At 41.4% G+C, this 13041-nt stretch overlaps 1 protein-coding gene across 1 annotated transcript; it reads right to left on the bottom strand.

Moving 5' to 3' along the window:
• Window positions 1-7533: 7533 nt before the first annotated feature.
• On the bottom strand, window positions 7534-12954 carry LOC117823043 (transcriptional repressor scratch 1-like). Its single transcript, XM_034698079.1, has 2 exons — window positions 12840-12954; window positions 7534-8192 (listed from the first exon to the last, which is right to left on the bottom strand). Exons 1-2 carry the CDS (start codon window positions 12952-12954, stop codon window positions 7534-7536), a joined length of 774 nt encoding a protein of 257 aa, XP_034553970.1.
• Window positions 12955-13041: the final 87 nt, after the last annotated feature.

Genomic DNA, 13041 nt, shown 5'->3' with positions numbered 1-13041 from the left:
TCATCCTCTGACTTAGCTCCTTCACACCATGTATCCTATATATTTATATTTAATACTTGTTTAGCCCTAGAACACTATTGCTAAAATTAGTAACACCATCACTAACACTGGGTGTTTTTTACCCGATATAATATACCCAATAAAAAGTACTTTCCATCAAAATATATCAAAATGTGTCAATAATTAGAGTAGTGTTCTTTTATTTTAAACTGTGCCATGTCTAACAAAATGAAAACAATGTGTCATGGGGGGACCCTATAAAATATATTTTTGGAGCATTATAAAAATGCTCCAATTACTAAACATTTGGAATTTGGGACCAAAATGTTCTAAATCAAAAAATGATGAAACTGGAGACTTTGTGCTCAGTCCACCCATTCCTGGGACGTTTGAGACTTCCCTGGTGAAGGTACAGTCTCCTTGACACACAAACAGCTGCAGGAGAGAGAAACAAAAAAGGGTGAAAGTCACCCGAACACATTCCTGTAGTTAAAGCGGGGTTTGGAGTAGGGAAACACCCACGCCTTCAAAGACATCAAAGATGATACTGAAGCTACCCAGGGACCCATGACACTCAGACAAACACAACATAATGAAAATCCTGTAAATGTGTTTGCTCGGGTGAAAATCACCCGGTGATAGTGTTTTAGGGTTAGTGTGTACTTTAGTGAGCTATCTGGTTGTGAAGTGGTGACATCAGACCTCCAGATAAATCTGTGTCTGGCTCCAGGCCACCTCTGCATATCATATTTTCAACTTGCAGAGAGCTGTGCTTCTCACTGTTTTTAAGATCAGAGTCTGACTGTATTTTTTTTTACCGATATCCATGTGATGAGAAAGAGCAGAAGAGACGCCAGGAGTTGATTTTTCCAGTTACATTCTTGAATGATTGAATCGGAAACTTAATTAAGAAAGAAACTAAAAAGTTCCCTGACGTTAGCATTAAGTTTTAGAATCAGTAAACGCCAGTTAACGATGTATCAAACACTTATCAGGAACGTTTGAACCAGTAATAAGCTACACATTTAAATATAATGTTACAAATTGTCACAATACAGTTGGCGTGTTGATTATCACCGATCACACAGTCTGTTCACAGTTCTCCTCCCTTTGCTGATGTGACTCACTGTATGTAGGTGCATCATCAAAGATAGCAAGGGTTGCTTTATCTTAGCCAGCTGCTAAGTCTACCAAAAAGTGTTGTTTTTAAGACTAGAGGAACCAAGACCAGAAAGGAGGACTTAATGATTCATACTAGCCTATTGATGCTACTAGCCAAAAACTAGCATCAAGTGCTGTTACAACCTTAGTGTCGTGACAGACTGCACAGATGATCAGAAAACGGATTACATGTCCCATCAATCAATCAATCAATCAATCTTTATTTGTATAGCGCCAAATCACAACAAACGTTATCTCAAGACGCTTTTACAAACATAGGTCTAGACCACTCTATGTCAAATTATGAACAGAGACCCAACTTCAAGAAAGGGTAAGACTCAGTCTGACCCCACCTTAATCCATCATGAGCATTGCACATTGCAGTATTTAGCTAGTTACAGTGGTGAGGAAAAACTTCCTTTAAACAGGCAGAAACCTCAGGCAGAACCAGACTCATGTTAGACAGCCATCATGCCTCGACCAAGTTGGGTCTGGAAAGACAGATAGAGGGGAGTAAGAGAGAGAAGTGATAGTGATGAGACGAGTAGTAGAAGCAGTTGCCGCTGGAGTCCAGCATGTCCGTATCAGCTGGAGTCCAGATCATCCACAGCAGGAGGACGTCTGCGGCAGCTCAGAGGAATCTACGAGACAATGGAGCTCAGGGACTCCAGAAAGGTCTATGGTTAGTAACTTTAATGGGACAGGCAGAGTTAAAGAAAGTGATGAGGGGGTTGGGGGGAAGGGGGTGAGCTAGGATCCCAGTGTGTCAGTCTGCCAGTTCCCCCGGCCCAAGTGATGTCACACTTTACAATCGGAGAGTCCTTCATTTTGTAGTAAAAGGCAATGTGCATTAGACCTGGAGTTTGTCCTTAACCCTCCTGTTCTGTTGCGGGTCAAATTGACCCTTTTTAAAGTCTATTTTAGGCAATATATGTCTTCCAATCCAGCTAAATGCAGCATACAAATCTAAGCAGCATGTGACAGAAGAGGTGTCATGTTAATTTATCAACATCACCTCATAAAATAAGAAACAATTCAAAATGTAAAATAAAAACCAATATATGTCATGTAAAACTATTGTATTTATATTTAGGGCTTTCCAATGTACATTAAAAAAAGTTGAACATGAATTTTAATGAAAAACGAGTTATCTTCATTGAACCATGATCTGTGAGAATTAAAGAACACCAATGGACTAAATCTTGATTTAAATGGTTAGTAATGGAGTTAAAATTTTGATTTAAAAAAATGTGTATTAGGATTTTTTGGGGTTCTGACACTTTCAGATAATTGAATATCCCCCGGGTCAAAATGACCCAGGAACATTATTGCTGTTTTAGAGAAACAAACCTTACAGGAGGGTTAAAGTTTGTGACAAATAGCCTGAAGAAGTACAATATTTTTGAAATGCAGGGAAGGAAAAGAAAGCAAAAGGAGGCACCTGTGTGAAGAGTTGTAAATCTACATCTTAGTGGTAGGTGTGAATTAAATAAAACAAACTTCTCTGTCAAACAGCACGTTGTTAATTGTTACCTGTAGATGATGTTTTTTTATTAGCTTGGACATTTGGATCAAAATCTTTGAACTGCTGGTGCCTTGTTCCTTTGTGGAGCCGTCCACTTCTCATTAACTCTACAGAGTGTTTGGAGCTCCGCTGTAAATGTTACATGATTACCCTTAAAGAGAAATACTTGAAACAAAGTTTTCCGGGGCTTTAAGTGGTACCCTACTTAACCACTGTTAAAAATCCAAACATGGAATTAACAAACTGCTGTATTTAGCCGTCCAGGCAGCCCATTACTGCAAGATAGCTTCCAGCCTGAAGAGTGCTAATGAGCACACTGCAGCAGTGTTAGCCCAGTCCATCTTAACACATACAATATTGACAAAGCTAACACAAAGTATGGGCTGTGCAGTCCAGAGATAAGTGTTATTCTATGTAAATGAACTCAACACTCTTCTGACTTAAAGGTACTTAATTAGCATGAATTGCAGGGAAAGCTACTTAAACATAAAAGACATTATGGGAGTCAAAAGAGTTTAAAAGGAATAAAAGAAAACTGCATGTATTACTCACCACTTGTGTGCAGCAGAAGAATCCAATGCTCTTCCTACTATGTTGTCATTGAGATTTGTGGAAAGCTAAAGGAAAAAAAGAAAAGATACGGAACTACGAGAAAACAGCCTCAGTTGGTTAAGATTATTCTTTATTATGAAGTGCCACAAAATGCTTTGTGTTCATTGTGCTTACATTGTCTGTATTCTGGCTCAAAAAACCCCCAGGAGATCCTCTCTCTGCAGCAGAGAGCCAAACCTCCTGAGATAAGGTGTGTCAGATATCACTATACAGCAGTAAAAACGTCTCAATCCAAAGGATTCCTTACAAACCCTCTTGCAATAAATGATTATTTAGGTTATCATCATCCTTTAACTCGGAAATACAAAAAAAGAAGAGAGGTCAAGCTAGTACAAGGTTTTTAATTCTTCTCTACCTGAATTCTAGTTAGTTTCATTGTGCTACTTTCTTTAAGGTGGAGATGACTAGAATGGAAGTGCTTAGAGAGAACAGACCTGGAGCTCACCCAGAGACAGACACACACACATACACACACACACTCAGCCTCCCTGCCTCAAAACCACTAAACAGCTACACAATAACAACTTCAGCCAAATACCCCCAGGACTTTTAGACTGCAGTGCAAAGTTGCAAAGAGGTTTAATGCACGATGATACTGTTTGTGACACGTAAACAACAGCTGGAGACACCACAGCCAGAGATACTCTCAGTCAGCCTGGGATCCAGACAAACCTGTGTACTGTTTTATTTGCTCTGACAGATACGTCTGGTCCTGCACTCTTTTAGAGAGGCTTCCATCTGCCCTGATTCAGGTCAAGCCAATCACGGCTGTTTATTTTATGTGGGACTGATTGAGGAGTCCTCCTGTATGAAAAACACCATGGCTCTAAATTCACTATTTCCTTCACTGGGTGTTAGTCATGTTGTGCACAAATGGCCATTATTAGCTTGTGAATCTCATGCCAAACTTGGGTGTATTATGTTGAATAGGCTAATGAATTGGAAGTTGGAAGTAGCTACGTCAAACATTTTAATACTCAGATTGGTGGAATCCGAAAGAGGCATATTGTTGTTTTATTTTTTGAGTTGATACTGCCCCCTGAATTTCTAAAATATAACAAGTGTTTAGGACTTCTTCTTATTTGCTTATCTTTCAGTAGTTTGTTTACCAACATTTTGCCCGTCACACTGTGATCCATTACTACGGTAAAAATTGTGTACACACTGTTTTTGTTTTTGTCTAAGGCTGGAATAAAAATATGTATCTACACTGGGGATCAGTGTGACATGTATTAAGGTAATACTTTCATTGCATATTTTCTATGGTCTTGTTGCCGTGCTTGTGCTTTTATTTTGAAATTGCATTTGGATAGTCCCTGGGGGAACGCACCTAATTCAACCTTTTTACCTACTTTGTATGTATAGCTGTTGTGAGTGTTTTAGCCGAGGCTCAAAGTCCAAAGATAAAAAGACAAATACAAAAATTGAAACCCTAATAAGTTGGAGCTCTATGACTAATCATGTGATACATTTCAAATGACTGCGGCTCAAATCTTCACACATCAGGGGGAGCGATAAGACCTGCAATTTGCTGACTCACGTCCTCATATCTCCACTCACAACAAAAAAGGCCTCTTTCTTATTGACTGGAGAGTTGCATCTAATTTTAATGGCTTCTATGTAGAAGACATGCAGATTAGCATGTCACCTGTAGGTATCCCACAGTGTCAGCTGTTTGACTCCAGGATGTAGTCAAATCCACGGGCCTTTGACAGCCTGTGCTGTCATACAGGTCGCTTTATGTCTGAGATATGAATGAAACCAGGTAGTTGGCCATTTTTTTTATCAGTGCAGAAGTTTCTTTTGTCCCTATAACCCGAAATGATGTTGGATTTCAGTCAACCCTGTATCTAATTGAGTAATGTCATGCCTGAGGAAGCTCTGTAATTACCAAATCTTCTAGAGTCAGAGATTCACATCTGAATATTAAACCAATTTATGTTCAATTGTTGAAAGCTTGACAAAAATTCTCCTTGTGTGTCCTCTGCAAAAGCTCATCAGCAGACACTCTGTGCTCACACCTGTGTGCATGCACATGTGCACATTTGTGTCTATGCAAGGTTGCGATCGATACATATGGCATATAAACAAGCACTCCGCACTCTGTGCACATCTGTATGTGCTCAGTCTGTCTCTCAGGGAGCTCCATGAATCTGAAGAAAAAGTTTCTGAGCTGCAGAGAACTGGGTTCAGCAACACTGGTATTGGCCACCTAGATCAAAGGTCAAACCATCTACAGGTTTGGGTTGGCTAGTATCAGCCTGTCTGTGGGTGTATCACATGTAAAGTTAGCCCCCTGGGCAGTCCAGTGGGAATGAATGAGGCCTACTGCAGATCCAAAAGGACTCAGTGTAGTGGGAGGATTGGACTGTAACAGCTCAGCTGCATTGGACCATTCAGCTAAAGTGCATGCTTTTTCTGTGGTTTAAGAAAGCACACTTATGGTTTGAAAGTGCACAAGAAGGGTAGCTGAATAATGCATTGAATTTAAAGTTGACCAGGGTGCAGTTTCAACAATGCACCAAATTTTGACCAGGTTTCCTGCTGTAAGTACAGGACTATTTACCAAACACTGTGTATGCTAACTAATTAAGCTTAATGTGAATCCCTTTCCAGAAGTGATTGATCTATTAACTCTAACTTGTGGTTTGTTTGTATTAGGACAAAGATCAGACTGGTCTCCTATTGGTTATTAAAAGGCGAGTTAAAGGCCTGTTGCTGCTTGATGCAGGGTGTCATTTAACACCCCAGAACCTTATAAAAACTGTCAAACTTCATGTATGGCCGATAATCCTGTGCGAGTAAAATTTCTGAAAGCCTTACCCAAAATTAGGCCTCTCCTAGTCGTTATTAGCAGGCTTATTTAATGCACAGCTCTGTGGGGGTTATATGTATCCTACATTAGGCCTCACACCCAGCAGGCAGCTGATCCCAGCCTCTCTCTAGCCTACGTCCTACATTAGTTCTACTCACTAAGAGGCAGGCAGTGCATAACAAGAGAGGAAAGACAGGACTTTTATTTTCGTTGCTCTAACACTACATTGGCATGTTCCCTGATGTCTGTAATATTAGTTTTTTTCTGTTTATGACTATAGGTGAAGTAAAACATACCTGATTTTTAGACTGCTATACAGTAGTAGGTAATACTTCATAACTTCATCATAAAATACCATGCATTAGGTGATTATTGCTTTTAAAGAGTCCTACGGAGGCTCCAAGAGAAAGATATTGCCCTCAGGTTTCTATCTATAGGATTTTGGCAAAACTCATAAGCTTTTTATGATGTTGGCATAGATTTCTTTTTTTTTTTTGCATGCAATAACGTTAATAAGAAAAAGGTAAACAACATAATTGGAAAAAATGTACTCAAAAAAAGTGACATATGCTTTGGCCTGTAGTGATAGAAAGAGGTTGGCAAATATCCTACGTACATACATAAAAATTAAAGTGCAACAAATAAGTTAAAAGTTTCAGTAATACCAAATCAGGTATAAACATACAAACAAAAAGAAAGAATGTCTGAATAAATAAATAATAAATAATAATCAAATAAGTCAACATATAAATAAATAAATAAATAAATAAATAAATGAATAAAATGTTTTTTTACCTCAGTAGTGGAGAGAATATGGTCACTTGGTGCAGCAGAACATTATTATTATCATTATTATTACTATTATTATTACTATAATTCCCCCAAAAAACAAATTCAGAAGAAAAAAATTATTTCACTGCGTTTCAGTGCAGTAGCGATAGGCTTACTATTGTCTTTGTCGTCAACCTCATCTTCATCAGTGTCTCAAAACATACGATGCCATACTGTATCTAGATGCCAGAAGGAAGCCGTGTTAGTATTATTGTCTCTATCCAGAACGGACAGAGGAAGAGGAGGTGATCAGTTTTTGAGGAAGTGCATGCGTAGTTCAGTTAAATCCTTAAGTGGGCAAATCTCAAGGAGAAAAAATTGTGCTATCTTCATCATCTTCATCTTCATGAATAGACTCCAAGGGAAAGCGAGGTGGCAGAGGAAGGGGTGAGAGAGGGAGAGGAGGAGGGGAAGCAAGGTCATATTCTGAGCAAAAATAGATTGTTTGTGTCTGCAGTTTAGTGTGTAAGGATAATGGTAATTCATGTCTGCAGTTTTGTCTCTTGTTTTATCTACGCAGGGGGTCATGCATCTAGGGGGCCTAGAGGAGAGAAGGGGCCTTTGAAGCAGGCCGACTCGTAGTGCTTGTTCAGGTAACTCTTGAGCGCGAAGGTCTTGTCGCAGCGTTGCACTTAAAGTGCTTGAAGGCCGAGTGGGTCTGCATGTGAGCACGCAGGTTGGAGCGGTCTGCAAAGGCCTTCCCACAGTGGGCGCATCCGAATGGCTTCTCCCCTGTGTGCGAGCGCATGTGGCCCTGCAGAAGCCAAGGTCGACTGAACGCTTTCCCACATACATCACACTTGTGCTTGAGGTCGTGCGTGAGCAGATGCATGGCCATTGCAGGCATGGACACATACACCTTCCCGCAGGTAGGACATTTCTTTGCCAGTTTGCTGTCCAGCGATCGGTGCGTTTGTTTGTGCCGGCTTAGGTTGGAAGACGTGGCGTAGGTTTTGCCGCACTCGTTACAGGTGTGCCTCTGGATGGTCCTGGGGCTGCCGATGGCTTTCCTTCTCGAGCGGCCGTCGGTGATGAAGAAGGCATCGACTGAGTAACCGTCACTCACCGCAGCGTCCCCGTTGATGTAGCCATCGGTGATCTCAGAACTGGGACTGTCGGGGGATTCAGAGTCAGGGGCCCCGTAGTCACTGTGGATGCCATCGTAGAGGGGGTCAGGAGAGGGCACCTTGATCCCGCTGTCACTCTCATTATCATACACAACAGGGCTGATGTAGTCACTGATGTAACCTGCTGACAGAAGAAAAAAACATTAGGTAACAGAAATCTTTCATTAGGATCAGAATCACATGGTACAGGTTCTATTTCTCTATGTTAAAGACACAATCCTCAATATCTGCCCCTCTTGTAACCATGTGAGGACTTAAAACTGATAAACATGTACTATGAGAACTTTTTAAGAAGAGGGAAATAGGTGCAGGTGCACATGGGCAGAAGTTCCCCTCCACCAACCACATCTTACATACACCAGCAGGCAATGTACTGAGCATGCACTCCTGCACATGTGTGTCTAACAAGGGAAAAAAAGGGGTTTGGATTAACGCCATCAGACTGCAGCAGAGAGCTGGACAGAGAGAACAGAGTGAAATCAGATAGTCCTCTTTCCTCACGCATATCTGTCTTCACAGAGACAATAACGACAGGAGTCACTTCACTGACCGGCATCACTGTGTCTGATTTGTAATAAGTGCTTAATAAGATGTGTTTACATCTATATTACACCATTAGTGAAATATGCCTCAGCTGCTACAGATCTGTGCTGTTTTTCCTCTCCTGAACAGCTACAGTGCATTGACTGTGAAAGAAAAACTAGAAAGGGTTGGTGGGCATAAATATTCCAAACAGCTGATTTGTTCAACCAAGACTGCTCATGTTGATACTGCTGTGTATCAACACAGTTAAGTTGCTTATTAAGTGCTATGCTGGGGCAGAAAAGCAGGTGGTGTGGTTCTGTGTATCTTGATTTCAAAGAGCAGGAAAAAAAAAAAAAAAGGTGGCAACACAATGGATGAAACACAAGGCTCCACAGAGATCTCCTCCTTAGTCAGCAGTTTTTAGTTCATTGTGTTTAATCTGTGGTTATAGCAGCATTCTCTTTTTCAATGAAAGGCTTCACTCTTTTTAAAGAGCTGTTTAAGAATCAACAATCATAAACATCAGTGAGCTATACCAGCTTTCAACAGGAACTTCTAAAAATTTGTGAAAATTTGCATTGGCACATTGTCACAAAACATCTGTCGCTCTCCAGCACACCTGTGACCTGTAGTGAAGTGTGAAACTGAAAATAAGCCTGCATTAGTCCAGAGATTATTCAGCAGTATAATTCCTCTCAGTTCTCAAAGGTCTCGGTTAAAAAGCTTTGTCTGTGAAAGATAAACGCACACGCACTGACCCTGAACTTAAGAAAGCTGATCTTGGGCGTGAAAATGAGCATCAGCACCACGGACAGATCCAGTGTGGTGCAGGGTGCTGTCCAGTGATAGTCAGGCAGCTGCACACACTCAGAGAGCAGGGAACAGAGGGGTGGTTCTCTGTTTATGTTTTTATTATGGTGAGAGGGTGTAAGGCCTGCAAGGCACGACTTGGGGGCATACACAATAATAAGGTTGAAATAGATCAGCAGGTTGGATGATGCTACTACACGTTTCGATGCATTCGAGAAAGTACTTTTTTTAGTTTTGGCATCTGCAAATGCTGACACTTGTGTGGCCTTCCTTTTCTTTGATTACATTTGAACAGCTTGAGCATGCTTTTGTTGAATCTAATTTTAGAATGACAGTGTCAGTGATTTCTGCAAAATAAAGGTTTGAATAAAATCATCATTCTACAGAATCATCAAAATTGATGGTTTTTAAATATAACACATTGATGAAAGCGTACAAGCTTAAATTACAGGCTAAAATGAATACACATAATTTGACACAAGATATGTTAAGTAAGAGTAGCAACAACAGCTACTTTTGTCACTTTTCCTCCTCATTAGATGTTACAACTGTACAGGCATAACAGCAATACTGGCTCAAAACATGTCCAGAAGGACACTTGTTAATAACATCAACTTAAAAAAACAAAGAAAAGATGCAGCCTATATACAGTTACAGTAAAAAAAAAAAAAAAAAACACACACACACACACACACACACACACACACACACACACACACACACACTCTCTCTCTCACAGTGGAAAGTAAAGAAGTGTTTCTACTCTACATCACATGATAAAGCAGAGTTCTGTTTAAAATTATTCATCAGTTTAATATTTTAATTTCAAAAAGAGGAGTTGTTCTGTAAAACCAGACAGTTACAGTCTTAAATGTGCATTTTAACATTTTTCTATAATGGGAATCATTGAAAATGTTGTAACTGTTCATATCATCTCTCAGAGAATCTTTTAGTACAACACAGAAGCAACAAGCTCTATCTGACACAACACGTGTGACACAACAACAGACTGTCTGCTACAGCAGGGGTTCCCAAAGTGTGGTGCGGGACCCCCTTGGGGGTCGCGAGACACAAATGGGGGTTCGTGAGATGTCTTCCAGAGTGCATTTTTTCCAAGTTATCTTAAAATAGTACATTTTACACATTATAGTAAAAATAGCTGCAGAAATAGTAGCTAAATTTGAAATAAAACCTTGAAAATAGAAAAGGTAATGAGTTTTCTGCCTTTCTTGGTGCCAGATTACTCCTAAGTTTAGGGTTAGTGAATCAGTAGCAGTATGTTAATTCTTAACAGCACAGGAAACACAGACACGTGCTCATATAGGTAGGGTTATTTTCTGCAGAACAGCTAAATGAAGCCACATTGAATCACTTTGAGGGACAGTGTGGAGTCTTTGGCACCTATATTTGGGGGGTCGCAGCCTGAAAAGTTTGGGAACCCCTGTGCTACAGAGCCCCATCTGAACACACAGTCCCCTCACACACACACACACACACACACACACACATACACGTGAGGGTGACACGGGTGGGACATAAATTATTCCAAAAGTAGAGGCTTGTTCCTGACGTGCTGTGCTGTATGTAGAATCCGCATTGAGGAGCATCAGATGGTAAGGATGGAGACAAAAAGTGTCCGGGACAGGCACGCGCTGCTCACTGCTGCTGCCTGCTGCTGCTGAGGCGGCAGATCGCGTGTCAGTGCGTGCAGCGAGGGCTTGTTAACCCCCACATTAGAAACACGAGCTGACTGGCAGCTTTTAACTTCGCGAGCACAGAAAGGAAGGAAGGGCACGTGAATTCACAGGTTGGTGCGCAACAGCGTGTCAGTGACATTGGCGTGCAGTGGGTTAATTTACACCGCTAAAAGCAACTCTGGTTTGTCGTCAAAATGTGACGCATATGGTGGAGGAGGGAGGGAGGGAGGGTTCACAGCTTCAGGGCAGCACTTCACAATGAATCATAACAATAGATCTCAAGGAGCTCATCTTAAAATGATATTACACATTTTCAGCAGGCAGAAGTAATGACGCCTCTGTGGTTAAAACTGTGCTTCGAGGGGTTCCCAGTCTGTTGCCTTGTACTTCTGTGGAACAGGTCATCTGTGATAAGTGAGATAAGGGTGGTCAGTGTTGCAGGCTGGATGCAGCTACTGCACAAAGAGCAATGCATTTATGTAAGAACGAAGGGAAGAAAGAAATACATAAAAAAGGAAAATTGCCAATTCAGGCGATCTATCACAGTGCAAAAATCTGCCGACGCTGCAAAAACGAGACAAGTATACCTGGACACGGAGCAGAAGCCCCTGCAGGCAGAATGTAAGATACTGAAGCAATCAGGTAACGCTGGACCTCTGCATGTTGGTCATGTTTTGGTCACAGCACTGTTACATAAAGGATTACTAAAAGGCTGCTTATTCGTGTTGCACCTGGAGGCGGTTGGTGGATGCATTTGCTGGTGAAATGTCACACAGTGTTTAGACTGTAAAAGCAGCAGGAGTCAACATTCTCTGTCTGTTTGAAACATCTGCATTATTCGGATGTCCTAATCTGCACAATTGACTGAGCTTTCATTCCACAAAATAAACTCAAAGTAGACCAGAGATCTTAAAACCAGCGTCCTGTCTTCATCTCGTCCAGCCTGTAGGACCGAGGTGAGTCCCCGCAGAGTGTAATCCTAAATCAATGAAACACGGGGCTCCATGGATTTAGTTGATTTCGTGAGTGACCTCTCCGCTCCAGAAGCGACTCATCTAACTCCTGCAGCAGACCAAACCCTTCAAATCAAGCCCCTTTTCTCTTCTTAGTAAATAAAGTGTCAGCTCATGTGGTGTGCTACACTCACTGAGCAGCGGGGGGTTAGTGCTTATTGAGATTGGCAGGTTTTTTTGTGTGTCCATCATCCAACATCCTGCACGTGCATTGCTCTAGTTTCTCTGAAGTGATCTGACAAGAATGAGTCTTTGAAGCCATGCAGATTGACTTGTTTTGACGCTTACTGTGAGGCTCGGGAGCTTTTTATCTCAATAGGGAAGGAAATAACTATGTGATAACTGCTGTGTGCAGTTATTCTGCAATCAATGGTTACAGGCTGGTTATCTGCACTCATCGACCTACAGGTAGCTGTGTGAAGTTTTAAAGGGAAGGGCTTCAAAAACTCTGGCTTTACTCAAGGTTTACAGAAACATAGTTGTAAAAAATCAAGTATGAACACCAAGAGTCCCTGTGTGGTTATTTGAGTCGTCTTCTGCAGCCTTGACCATTCGGGTCAGTTTTATAGAACTATATCTCAGTGAGGGAATCTCATCCAAAGGCAGGAGAATCCACATCAGACAGAATACCAAGCTTATTTCCCATCCTCCTCCTCTTCTCAGTTAGACAAACTCTTTTGTGAGACACCTGTTAATGCAGGTTGTGTTGTCAGCCTGACCTACCTTTGTCATGGAGCCGCAGGCTGAGGTCTGTCCGGTGCCGGTAGGCGTGCTCTAGATCCGCCCCGGTGGCGAAATCATCCAGTTTCACCTTTTTCACCAGGAAAGACCTTGGCATGGTGGCACACACACACACACACTGTCACAAACACAACGACACACACTCACAAACACAGCAGGACGCCGACGGCCTGGCCAGCGTGCT

Source organism: Notolabrus celidotus, chromosome 12 (genome assembly GCF_009762535.1).
Source record: "Notolabrus celidotus isolate fNotCel1 chromosome 12, fNotCel1.pri, whole genome shotgun sequence".
Lineage (NCBI taxonomy): Eukaryota > Metazoa > Chordata > Actinopteri > Labriformes > Labridae > Notolabrus > Notolabrus celidotus.
This window is presented reverse-complemented; position numbering and strand designations above follow the sequence as displayed.

Coding starts and splice junctions, on each gene's coding strand:
- LOC117823043 (XM_034698079.1), bottom strand. CDS start 12,954: ATGCCAAGGTCTTTCCTGGTGAAAAAGGTGAAACTGGATGATTTCGCC. Junction 8,193..12,839: donor CCTGCGGCTCCATGACAAAG/GTAGGTCAGGCT, acceptor TTCTGTCAGCAG/GTTACATCAGTGACTACATC.